This window comes from Loxodonta africana, chromosome 12 (genome assembly GCF_030014295.1).
Source record: "Loxodonta africana isolate mLoxAfr1 chromosome 12, mLoxAfr1.hap2, whole genome shotgun sequence".
NCBI classification, from domain to species: domain Eukaryota; kingdom Metazoa; phylum Chordata; class Mammalia; order Proboscidea; family Elephantidae; genus Loxodonta; species Loxodonta africana.
The window spans coordinates 92,277,638-92,290,638 of NC_087353.1; the positions used below are offsets into that span (position 1 = coordinate 92,277,638).

General features: G+C 55.3%; 1 protein-coding gene across 7 annotated transcripts in view; it reads right to left on the reverse strand.

Moving 5' to 3' along the window:
* MAD1L1 (mitotic arrest deficient 1 like 1) overlaps nt 1–13,001 on the reverse strand; it is a 492,384-nt gene that overhangs the window by 109,447 nt on the left and 369,936 nt on the right. For all 7 annotated transcript variants that reach the window (XM_064295955.1, XM_064295956.1, XM_064295957.1 and 4 more), the window contains one exon: nt 8,748–8,938. In XM_064295955.1, coding sequence (XP_064152025.1) covers nt 8,748–8,938 — 191 coding nt within the window. The remainder of the gene's footprint in view (nt 1–8,747; nt 8,939–13,001) is intronic.

Below are 13,001 nucleotides of genomic sequence, written 5' to 3' on the forward strand. Positions count from 1 at the left end.
CCATGTTTGGTTGTGGATGAAACCATTGTGATCCAAAGGGTTTTCATTGGCTGCTTTTTGGGCATAGGTCGCCAGGCCTCTCTTCCTAGTCTTAGCTTGGAAGCTCCGCTGAAACCTGTTCAGCATTGCGCAACATGCAAGCCTCCACTGACAGATGGGTGGTGGCAGTACATGGGGTGCGTTGACTGGGAATCGAACCCAGGTCTCTCCCATGGATGGCAAGAATTCTACCACTGAACCACCACACTGCCCCCTCTTACGTGGTTTAAATGGCTTTAAAACAACCTTGAACTACTAATCCATTTACTGGGAATCTAGTCTAAAGAAATAATCGGAGGTGCAGAGAAAAGTTTGTGTAAACGGATGATCACTATGGTGCTATTTTATAACAGCAAATAAACTAAACAAGGCACTAGCTAAACATCCCACAACCAGGAAACAGATTAAGTAAATTATGGTACAGCCACAGAATAGCACATTATGTAACCATAAAACATCATCACTATGAGAAAGATTATTTAATTGGGTGTAAAACGCTCATGATAAAGTGTCAAGTGAACAAAGCAGGAAGCACAACTATCTATTATGGCCCCTGTTTTACTGGGAAATATGCAAGCCTGGAACTCACACAGAGAAGACTGAGAGGAATAAGCACCGTAAAATGTTAATGGTGTTAATATTACCTCCAGAGATAGGGCTGTAAGCGATTTCAGTTTTATTCTATATACTTTATTAGGCTTTGATACAGTCTGTACAATTACTTTTATAATTAGGAAGCTATGAATATCAGTAACTTTTTTTTTTTTTTTTGAGTCCCTACGTGGTACAAATGGTTAACACGCTCGGTCGCTAACCCAGAGGTTGGAGGTTCCAGTCCAGCCAGAGGAGTCTTTGAAGAAAGACCTGGTGACCTAAAACCCAAAACGAAATCTGTCGCTAAGTTGATTCCGACTCAGAGGCCCTATAGGACAGGGTACAACTGCCCCTATAGTGTTTCTCCCATGTAGCCACTGGTGGGTTTGAACCATTGACCTTCTAGTCAGCAGCTGAGTGCTTAACTACAGCGCCCACCATGGCTCCTCCCTAGCGATCTATTTCTGAAAAACCAGCCATAGAATATTACGTGGAACAGAGTTTTGCTCTGACACACATGGGGTTGCCAAAAGCCTGAATCTACTTGGCAGCAACTGGCAAGCTGTTTGGGCAGTGTTTCAGCCCTTCCTGAACTTCCGGTTTCCCTGTCCCTACCTGCCTGCCCTGACCTGTGCTCCATGGACATCTCGCCATGCGCACGCTCCTTCACGTGCTCAGGAAGGCCTGGAAGGTTTGTAGCTGCAGCCTCAGGGCAAAAAGCAGGCAGCCAAGGTGGGGGGCGGCGGTGGCTGCCTTTCTGTGAGAACCTCCTACATGCCTTACCCGAGGCTGGGTGCTTGTCTACTCCCACCACAGCCCCAGAGAATACTTCCAAGTGTTAACTTCATCACTTGACTTCCTTTCTTAAAATCTTTTTAGTGGCTTCCTCTCTGAAGGGCCCTGGTGGCACAACAGTTAAGCGCTTGGTTGCTAACCAAAAGGTTGTCGGATTGATTCCACCCAGCAGCTCCACGGGATAAAGCTGGTGATCTGCTCCCGTAAAGATTACAGCCTAGGAAACTCTATGGGGAGGTTGTACTCTGTCACATGGGGTCACTATGAATTGGAATTTACTCGACGGCACCTAACAACAATAACTGTTCTCAGGATAAACACCAGACTCTCCGCTGCAGCCTGTGAGCCGTGCGTGTCCTGCCCCTGCCTGGCTCTCCAGCCTGCTCTCGTTCTGTCCTGAGGCTGTCCCAAGCTTTCTGTATCACAGGGTCTTTGCATGAGCTGTTGGTTCTGAGCCTAGATCTTTCTACTGCACTGTGTGCCTCACTATCAGGGGCCAGTGATCCCTGGAAGGAGAGGACTCATTTTCCTTGGGAAGAAGTTGTCCTGTGGCCCTACGCTTGTTTCACTCCTAATCACTGCCAAGCGATTAAGAACCCTTGCCTCTCCTTGAATACCTCCAGTGACAGGGAACTTGGCAGTCACTATCCCCCAGGTCAGCTGGCTCTTTCCTGAGCTGAGGACTGTGTCCTTGGCTCCTCACTACTAGCTCCAAATCCACCTCCAGGTCCCCTCACACAAGCTAGCCCCCTCCACAGAGGGGCAAACACTGGAGGTGGCAGCTCCCCCCGGGGGGCCTTCTCCTGACACCCAGCCCCAGGAAGTAGGTGTGCCTGGGTGGAGAGAGAGAGGAAAAGGACCATAACACATGCGGCAGAACCACACAGATGCTGGCATCATTCCCATCTCAATGCCTGCTCAACCTGGCCTCTTCTACTGAGGAAGTGAGCGAGTTTGAAGTCAGCACGTGCTTAGCGCGCCATCATCAGAAACTCAGGGGACCCAGAAGAGATACATTCACATTAAAGTGCCGATCTGGACTCATCATTGCAGCAGGAGATTGGGATGCTTTTCAAGTCGCCTGCTCCTGGCAGCCTGAATGGACCTGATTACTGTTGGGGAGGAGGTGGTGAGGATGCCTGTTCTCCATCTCACTTCACCACTTCCCCTCCTGCTGCTCCTTATTCCTCCTCAGCCAGGCCTAGAGCCTAAGGACATCTCTGAGGTCAACACAGTTCAGCTGATGGAGTGAGGGGGCCAGGGCTCTGCCTCTGCTTGCCAAGTGATTTTGGACTGCCCTTCTCACCCCTGGGGCCTTTCATGTACGGAGGCTGTGCCCCCACCTCTGAGTCCCCTTCCTGCTCGTGCAGTCTGGGCTCTTGGTCTTGCTCAGAGCTGAGAGGAGGAACTGCTGACTGCTTGCCCCATGCAGACATCTATATGGAGAGTTAGAGGTCTCAAGGAATGCCAGACCTCACACCACAATGACTCCAGCTATTAGCACTTTCTCAGAAATGGCAGCACTTTCTGGATGTGTGGGGACTGGTGTCATGGAACATGCTGGCCAAATCACCCTGGAGCCCTGCCTTCTGGGGGCCAGCCCAGCTCCCAAAGCGGCGGGCCCGAAGATCAAACCTTCAACTTCAGCACCAAGGATCAGGACAGCTCCCCATGGCCCCAAAGGTCAAACCTCAACTTCAGCACCAGGGAGAGGGACAGCTCCCTGGCACCAGCTGCACAGAGATTGCTGTTCTTCCCAGTGGAAGAGGGCTGGTGAGGGTGTTACATGCAGAAGGCTCACACAGTCCAGTCCTCACTGTGGACAAAGACTCTGAGACCCAGCGGTGGGCTTGCCCCAAGAAGTTGGGGAGCTCTGTGGTCAGGACTTCTTAAAAACAAGCTGTACAAACCTCTGCCTCTCTTACTCAGATGACTCAAACACAGATTCCAAGTAGCCCTCAGGGTGAAGCTGCTGCCCCTCTCTGGCCCCCTCATCCGTATGATGAAGAGGTGAGACTAATGGTGGCTCTGATGGCCTCTCATGGCTCAAGTGCCCACAAGAATCTGAAATGAATAACGGGCCCACGCTGGAAGGATGGTGGGCAAGGAAGGCAGAAGGGCCCCAGTTTGGTCAGATTTCAAGGTCTTGTGTGCAGGGTCAGGCTGGGTGCTTCCTGGACATGGGCTGGTAAGGCACAGCACCATGTGGAGTAAGGCCACAGACGCCCCACACTGCAGAGCTCTGGGACATGGCAGACACCTGCATTCAACCCCTTGGCCCTCCCAGCCACCTTCCAGGAGATACAGGATCTGAGGGTGAAGTGTCCTGTTCGAGGGCAGGTGGCCAATTGTGAGGCTGAGATCACACCCAGGGTTTCCCTGACCCTGCTGGCCAGTCTTCTGGGAGAGGGGCCAGAGGAGGGGAGCCCAGGGACACAGCCTTCCTCTTCCACAGCTGCTACAATGGGAGAGCAGGGGTGTATACCAGCCCACCTACCCACCAAGCAGAGGGAGAAGCCTCGAGCCACCTGCCATGGTCATTTCCTGTACTCTCCAGCCCCCAGCAACTGAAGAAGCCTTGAGCTGCCCCACTAGACATCCCCAGAGCCACACTTCAATCACACCATCACAGTAGAATGTCACGCCAGCCCCAAGTGCCACTGGATATATAAGAATGCCCAGAGTTGGCAGTTTCTGGCTGGAGGTGTGTAGGAGAAGGCAGCCACCTCCTCACCTGCCTCTCTGCCGGCTGCCTCTCCTGTTCTGAGGCTGCCTGGCTCCTGTCCTCTGCCAGCGTGGCCCTCTAGCTGCTGTCCGGAGCACAGGTGCCGCCCCTTCTCTGTAAAACGCATGAGACAGTGCCAGCAGGAGGGTTCCTGACATTTCCCAGCAATAGCTCTTAGCTTGGGATCAGGCTGGGAGCCTGATGAAAGCCTCTAGAAAGCTCTGCTGGGTGAGCCCAGGGAGGGGGAGGCAACTCTGGCAATGTCAGTTCAAAGAACTGCCCGTGCCCCCACCACCCACTGTCCCCACTCCATGAGCAGGGCTGCGGCGAGGAAAGACACAGGGTCCTGCTGCTGGGAGCTTCCCCCATGAGCCAGACCCTCCCATGGGTAAGCTCATGTCATCCACAGAATGAGCTTGGGTAGGGGCTAAAGTGTCACCACCCGGTGTCACAGCCACCAGTGGCAAAGCCAGGACCGAGGCCAGGTAGTCTGGCCCAAGACCCTGCTTTAGCTAGACCCCTGGTGCTCAGTGGGGTCTGGATTCTGGGGGGCTCTGGGAAGACACACTACCTGCAGCACCATGCTCACAACATTTAGTGTTGACTGAGGACTCAGTGTGCAGGCTTGGCTGCACTGCACACATCCACGCATTCACAGGTTTATACGCAAACAGACATGTACATGGGGGGAATGTTTCCCTGTCCACACAGCAACAACTGCACGTGTCTACACACTTATAAGTTTATGTGCAAACAGACATGTACGTCGGGGGGTCTCTCCCCATCTGCGTAGCAGCCCCCAAGCAGACACCATGCTCCCATTTCATGGATCTGCAGACTAGGCTTGGCAGGTCGCATGGCAGTAGCTGCACTCACGACCCCGAGAGGCTGTCTCCACAGTCTCTGCTGTTGTCTTGTTGCAGCCCCTGGTCTGCACCTGCTAGTCCCGGGACAATAGCAGGTCACAAGGATAGTCCCAGGGAAGGGATTGAGGAACTCGGCAGGGTCACTGCTTTCACTAGGCCCCAAAGTCTACAAGTTTGGTTCCAAACTGTACTTTTGGGATTCCCTCGATGGCGCAAACAGTTAAGTGCTTGACTACTAACTGAAAGGTTGGCAGTTTGAACCCACTCAGAGGTGCCTTGGGAGAAAGTCCTGGTGATCTGCTTCTGAAAGGTCACAGCCTTGAAAACCCCATGGAGCAGTTCTACTCTGCATACACATGGTCGCCATGAGTCAGGATCGACTCGACGGCAACTAACGACAACCACCACAATAACATATATTTGCTGCGTGACCCTGGCCTAGTTATCCCACTTCTCATTCTTCTAACAGGAAGCTCTCCTTCCCTGGGCCTTAAAGAGGGAGGGGGAGGGAAGAGGAGGAGAGAGGAGAGAAGGGAAAGAGGGGATGGAGAGGGGGATGTCCTTGTGAGCCACAGTGAGAGAACAACAAGGTAGGAGTAAGCAGGGCTATGGGTACGTTCTGGCCACACGTGGAGCTTCTGAAAACACAGTACACCTGCACGGCCCATGGCCTGACTCCAGGCCACAGGGCACAACCTTTCCAAGAACACTCTGGAGATGTGGGGTCTGCTCCCCTCGTGGGAGGGAGGAAGGGAAGGAGCTGGGGCTGAGGTTCTTGCCTTTCCCCGAGAATGGCCATCCGGGGCAGCAGTATCCTCTGCCCACGCTGGCAACAAGAGGCTGGGCCGGGGAGCCCACTTACTCCGTGAGCAAAGCCGCGCAGGGCTGAGCGCAAACCCACAATTATCCCAGTGCACATCTGCAGAAACTGCTCGACTGGAAACAGGCTACAGCTATTTCTAACTCTGCCTGCGGCCCCCTTCCTGCTTGAAAATCATTTTTGGAAAAATAAAATAAGCTGAGGTTGCCAGGGGCCTGTGTTTGGTGTGATTTGGCCAGGCCTGACTCAGTGGTTGCCACACAGAGCTGGGCCCGCAGCCCCACGGCAGCTGGGCTGTTGTGCCACTGGGGGCCGGGCCGGGGTGCCACCTAGTGGGCCAGGCTATGGTGCTGCATGGGGTCGTGGTGCCAGCTGGGAGCCTGGGCTGTGGCGCCACCAGACATGCCACGGGGGGCATCCAAGGGGCAGGACAAGGAAAAAGGGGGCAGGTGGGGCCGGGGGTGGGAAGGCTGCACTCACCAGGCAAGGCAGGGAGCCTTGGAGCTCCTGTGTGTGGTGGGGAAGGACCTGTGCCCTGTAAACCTGAGACCCTCAGGCGGAAACGGCCATCCACAGGTGACACCACTAGTCCCCATCCTCAAACATGCTGTGACAGACATGTGTCCTACAGATGGAGATGCAAAGTCATGGGACACTTGGGGGTAGTGCACTTTCAAATGTAGTACAACCCCAATTCTGTAAATATAAACTAACATGTCTATATATGCCCATAAGGTCCCTGGGAGGCGCAAATGGTTTATCCTCAGCTGCTAACTGAAAGGCTGGCTGTTCGAACCCACACAGTGGCTCCATGAAAGAAAGGCCAGACAAGCAAACCCTAATGGGGCAGTTCTACTCTGTCACACATGGGGTTGCTATGAGTCGGAGTCAACTCAAGGCAATGGGCTTGGTTTTATACCTGCCCATACATTGGAAACCTTATGGGGCAGTTCTACTCTGTTCTATAGGGTCACTATGAGTTGGAATTGACTTGACAGCAACGGATTTGGTTTTTTTAGGGGTATACATATGAAGCCCTGAAAGGAAATATGTCAAATGATAACAGTGGTATCTTTGGGAGGCAAGATCATGAGGGGACTGTTTTCTTCTTTCGGATTTTCTGTATTCTCAATGCTCCATAAATATGAAATACTTGGGGTGTTCCCCGAAGTCTCACTGGAGGACTTTTGTAAGTTCAATCATCACACTAATCAATAAGCAGGCGTCCAGGGAACGTGGGGCCTCTGGGTTCATAAATGCTGATATGACAAGTGAGAAGTTAAACGGTGACTGTTCACAAGAACTGCACATGTTTGACTGTTGACTTCATCTTTCTGGAAAACCCCATGGAATTTCTGGGATGTAAAACTAAACACCAACCAGTGACCCTGAATTATTCAAAAGCAAAGAGGTTCATGTCTCTCTGGTCGTTTATTCACTGTGAGGCTTCTGTGAGTGTTTGAGTGTTTATCTGCTTGCTTGATTACCTACGGGTTCCAGGGTAGAAGAACGTGATGCCAGGAGTCTGAAACACTCTGAGGGACCAGCCTACCAGCAGCCCTGTGTCACCAGTATGTCTGAGGCAGCTGGGAAGGAGGGCGGGACAAAGGGGATGCCCAGACAGGCCAAAGGGGCACTGGTATGAGCACGAGCTGCTCCACTGTGGGGGCTGCCCATGAGAATGGGGTGAGTGGCACACCTGCCTGGGGGACCATTGGGGGAAGGGGGAATAGGCTCCTCTGTGTCCTCCCATGCCAGTGAGCACCACAAGGTCACAGGATGACCCTGGCAGCTGTGCCACCCAGTCCACACTTGCAATGGTCATTCCGTGTGGCCCCGAGAGCCCCGGCTCACTCAGCATCTCTGCTGGGAAGGAAGGTGGGAGGTGGGTTTACGGTCAGTTACATGCCTAAGTAAGAGACGTGGTGCATTTCTCACATTGAACTCTGCTCAGACACACAGGCCACATGGTGCGGCATTATTGTGAACAAGAACAAAGCTGGCCCCTTCCACACCTCCACCATCCCAAGAGGTGGCTGCCCTCTGTCTCCTACAGCTCGAGCCCTGTCCCACCCCTTCTGACGCAACCATGCACCATGTGAGGATTCTCCGTGAATCAACAAGGACAAACGTCCAGCAGGCCATTCGAGGGCCAGGTGGTACCACCTTACTTTGGCCTCTTGGTCACCCTGGTGGCACCTGTGGGCCAGCTGCTGGGCGGCACCCCCCCCACTTGGCCTCCCCACACACGCCTGCTCATCTGCCACTGTCCCACAAAGACCTGAGAGCCAGCACACTGTGAGTGTGAGCCCATAGAGACTCCTGCCCAACCCCCATCTGTCTGGAGCAGCTGACGCAGGCCTGCCATGCGTCACTGCACCCTTTTCAGCATTCTCTGCCGTGATGACCAGTGCCCGCCCTCATGTGGCCAAGCACTGCCCTCCCCTGCCTTGACAACATCTATGTCACGTACGTCCACAGACAAGCACTGAGTACAACCCGCTGTCTCTGCCTTCTATTTAGCTCAGCCCCACGTGGGCCTCTATCTGCCGTCCACTGATCTACGTGCTCTGGCAACACCATGGGCAACTCAGCCCCAGCCAGGTCCGACACTGACCTGTAGCATGCCGTGGCCCTCCAGTGGGCTGACACTCACATCTGTGTCCTTAACCCCACAGGGCAGCTCTACGTGGAGGGTGGATGCATGGAGGAAGAAGGCCAGAGGAGGTTCTAGCCCAAGTGGGCACCCCCAGCCCTTGAGGCCAGTGCTATCCTGAGCAGATGCAGGCAAAGCTGCAGGTGGCCTGGGGCCAGGGGGAGCTCAGATGCGACGTGGGAGATGGCCAGACTTCCTCCGGCCCAGTCTGGTCATTTCTTGTCAGCCAGGGCACTCAGCTGTGGGACTCACCTTGAAGAGCAGGCAGTCGGCCTTGTGCTCGGCGTACATGGACGTCAGACGGTACTGGTTCTCAGTGGTGATGTCAATCTGGTAGCCCGTGAGTGTGTAGCAGACTTTCCGGAACTCCTGGATCTTGGTTTGGAAGACCTCCTTCAGCCGCTGGTTTTTCAGCTCGGCACTTTCCACCTGCTTCTTCAGCTCTGGGGGGAGAGGTGGAGACTCAGTGACAGGCTAGAGGTGAAGGGGCCGTTACAGACCAGAGGGGAGAGGGGGCACGGAGGGGCCACCAACTTGAGGGACAGGGCGGGACAGCAAGGGCTTTTGTCCCCTTGCCCCAGAAGAGAATGAGGGGCTGCTGTCCACACCAGCAACTCAGTGTGTGAGCTCCACATGATGGAAAAGCAGCCAGGACGCTGTCCAGCCCTTAGTGGGGACAATCATGAGGTCACTGTATGTGCCCTTGACACTGACAGCAGGTGCTGAGTGGCACCTGCAGCTCTGGCCCTGGCTCCACACCTGACCTTCTCTTTCCTGAGGACTTGCTTCCGGCTGGCAGAGTGACCACACTCACACCGTTCCTGAACACCTGAGAAGCCAGCGGTGCCGGTGACAACAGAAGCGAGTGTGGTGTACCCCAGCCTGACGGCAGAGTCCAGGAGCAAAGGTGTCTCGTGGAGGAGGTGGGAACTGGGAGCTGGACCCTGGACTGCAATTGGGGTCTGCTGCACCCCAGTGTGTGACATTGACAATCATCTCCCTGCTGGTGGGACCCTACTGCTACCCAGGGGCCACCATGACCCTGTACACAGGGAGTACTGAAATGCCAGGTAGGAAGGAAGCCCCTGGCCAGGGGCTATTTGGGGGTTTCAAATCACATCACTCTGGGGGTTCTGCCTGCCAGAGAGAAGTCTGCCTGCAGGTGAAGAAGGGGCCCTTGGAGGAAGGGGCCAGGGATGGGGGAGCTGCCTTCTCTTCTAGAGAGAAAAGAGGCCGGGCATCAGGGCCCCAGGAGCCCCGAGGGAAGCCAGGCTCATACCTCAGCTGCCTATTCCTGACCCTGTGACTCTGCACAAGCCCCAAGTCCCCTGGCCTTCACATGTGAGATCGGAACCTGCCATGCAATGCCACCAGAGACCTAAGGCCGTACAGCTGAGAGCACATCGTAAATGGCAGGGGGCTGTGAGTGCTGTCGTCCTGTCTCATAACGTGCTAAGTGAATGTTGGCCACGTGAGCGACATCACCTTACACGTATAAACTGTAGAGGTCTGTGACCGTGAGTGCTGTCGTCCTGATAACACGCTGAATGTTAGCCACGTGAGCGACATCATCTTACACATGTAAACTGTAGAGGTCCGTGGCCGTGAGTGCTGTCGTCCTGTCTGATAACGTGCTGAGTGAATGTTAGCCACCTGAGTGACATTACCTTACACATATAAACTGTAGAGGGCTGTGACCATGAGTGCTGTCTTCCTGTCTAAAAACGTGATGCCGAATGAATGTTAGCTGTGTGAGACACACCAGCGTACATAAACTGTAGAGGGCTGTGACTGTGAGTGCTATTGTCCTGTGTAATAACGTGAATGCTGAATGAATGTTAGCTGTGTGAGTGACATCACCTTACACACATACACTGTAGAGGGCAGTGGCTGTCACAACCCTATGAAGTATGTACCAGGACTCTCCCCATTGTACAAACGGAGAAATTGAGGCTCAAGGGTCAGCCCCGTTGAGAACAGGACAAGTGTCAGATGGAGGCTGACTCAGTAGCAGCCCCACAGCCTCCCTGCCACCCTTAGGTGCTGGGAGACCCTCCTGGACCTTGTTAATATGACCCCAGTTATGAGGGACGCCCAGCGCAGGGCCCTCATTCTGGGTGAGGTTCCCTGGTATCAGCAAGAAGACAGGGCCTGTGTATAAAACCCAGCTGCGAGTGAGGCCCCACAGCCACCTGTGCTCCTCTGCCCGTCCACTGTGTATCACCAGCCCTGATGCCCTCGTGGACATAGCTCTCCCAGAGCCTCTCCACATGGGCATAGGTCCTGATTCATCTAGTAATTGGGCCATGGAATCAAAAGGTTAATTGGCAGCTCTGACCCCAATATGCTTCTCAGCCTCCCTTGGCCAGCCCACCCAGAGATGGAGCCGCTGGCAGGACGCCCACTCGCAGAGGGGAGAGTCACTGAGCACGTGTTCACCCTGTCAGAGACGGAGACGGCACTGCTGGCCATGGATGTCGGATGTCTGAGGGGAAGAAGGAAACTCTGGCAATCAATGTGGCCTGGCCCTGCAGCAGGACAGACTACCCCCCCGCCACCCCTGTATCCAGGTGCTGCTGCCGTTTGTGCCTTATGGGCTCCAGGAGTGGATGGGCCAGGCTGATGCACCGGCTCCCAGTCTGCACAGAGTGGCCCCTGACGCCTTCTCACAACACACCTCCGCTGCTCTCAATGAGGCCCGGGGCAGGGGGAGAGGGGTGAGTGTTGTCTTCTCTAGAGTGGGGTGTGCTGCTTGCTGGGCATATGCCTGCTGGGCTGCTGTCAATGAGGCCCGGGGCAGGGGGAGAGGGGCAAGTGTTCTCTAGAGTGGGGTGTGCTGCTTGCTGGGCTTATGCCTCCCTGGACGCGCACCCGCCCAGGAGAACACCTGATGGGCACACGCCTGCGAGTACACACCTACCCGGACACATGCCTGCTGGGCACATGCCTCCTGGGCACGTGCCTGCTGTCTCTACCAGCTGGGGAAGGGCCCTCAGGGGACACAGGGTACTTTGTATACTCCATCTTGGGGAGTGCCCTGTGCACGTCTCACCACCCCTCGGACAGCAGGACATGGGGCTCAGAGACCAGAAAATACCTCCTGCAGTCCATGTGGTCTGCCAAGGTGAGGAGGCGGCCGCCCTTGGGAAAGGCTCACTTACTGAGCCTGGGCTTGAGGCCTGGACTCTGGCTGTGACTTGGGCACCACAAAACCCTTGCTTGGCTCCCCATCATTCTTGTAGTTCCATGCTTATGTAAACAGGGTGAATAATTCACACCGTGGTTTGGACCAAATAAATAAAAGATGGCTTTCGCCTTGGAAATGTCACTGCCTTCCTGCCTGTTGCACTTGTGCCGCCTGCGTTCCCAAGCCAGCTGGGGAGACCCTGGATGTGCGGCACTCTGGGGAGGGTACCCTCGAGGCCCAGAGACTCCTGAGGTCTGTGGTGACCCTGCACCCGCCCAATCTGAGACCCCAGGACTGTGGTGGACCCACCCCATCAGGCAGCCCGGTGCCACTGGAGCTGGGTGGAGCACAGAAACATCTGGGTACCGCCCAGCCCCCTGAGAAGGTAGTCCCAAAAGGTGGGGGGTGGGGTGAGGCTAGGGACCAGGAAATGCCAGGGCCCCATCTCTGCCAAGTGGGTACAGCTGCCTGGTTGGGCCTGGTGGGCTCCTTGGGCCTCACCCACTGGTGACGATGGTGTGTGAGTAGACAGCAGCGTGGCCCGAGTGACCGTCAGGGCTGCTTAAGACTTCAGAGAGCTCCCAGGCTCCCCCAGCCTCGGCGTTAGCCTGCTGCGTGCGAGGCATATCCTGGGTCATGCTGCTGGGCAGAGGCCCCTCCTAGCACAGCAGGCTGGCTCCCTAGTGGCCATACTCAGGCTCTCTGTCCGTCCCCTCCTCCCCAGTGGCCTGTCTTCCACATGAGGCCCTCTGAGCCCAGCTCTGCCACCTGGGACTCCCCTCCTTGCAGCACCCCCCATCTACCCCAACAGAGCTGCCCCCCTGTCTGCACCTATGCCTCCTCCCTCAGCCCCACTGAAGTCCCTCCCAGATCCACAGCGGCACTGGAGAGGCACACAGCAGATCCATGGAGGGAAGGTGGAGGTGCATGGACAAGCGGGGCTGCGAGGAAAAGGAGGGCAGAGGAGAGGGGGGCCAGCAGCTGCAGGCTCAGTGGTATAGGCCTGGCGGGCGGGTGGCTGCCTTGGCTGGGAGACTCTCAGGATACGTGATCCTGCCTCGCTGGGGCTTCCGAGGGACTGCTGTCTCCCCACTGATTGGGTGGATGACCTGTAATGGCCCGAGATGAGCCACCAGAGCCACAGACATGCCACCCAACACCTAGCTCCTCCTGGAATCACGGGAGCAGCCGTGAAGGTTCTGTGGAAGGACAGAGAATAAAAATAAACTGCACTTGTTACGTAGAGGCTACCGGCGAGGAGAGCTGCGTTACCCCTGAGAGTGGAGATGTTGGGATGAAGGTGAGTTTTCAGCTTTTGC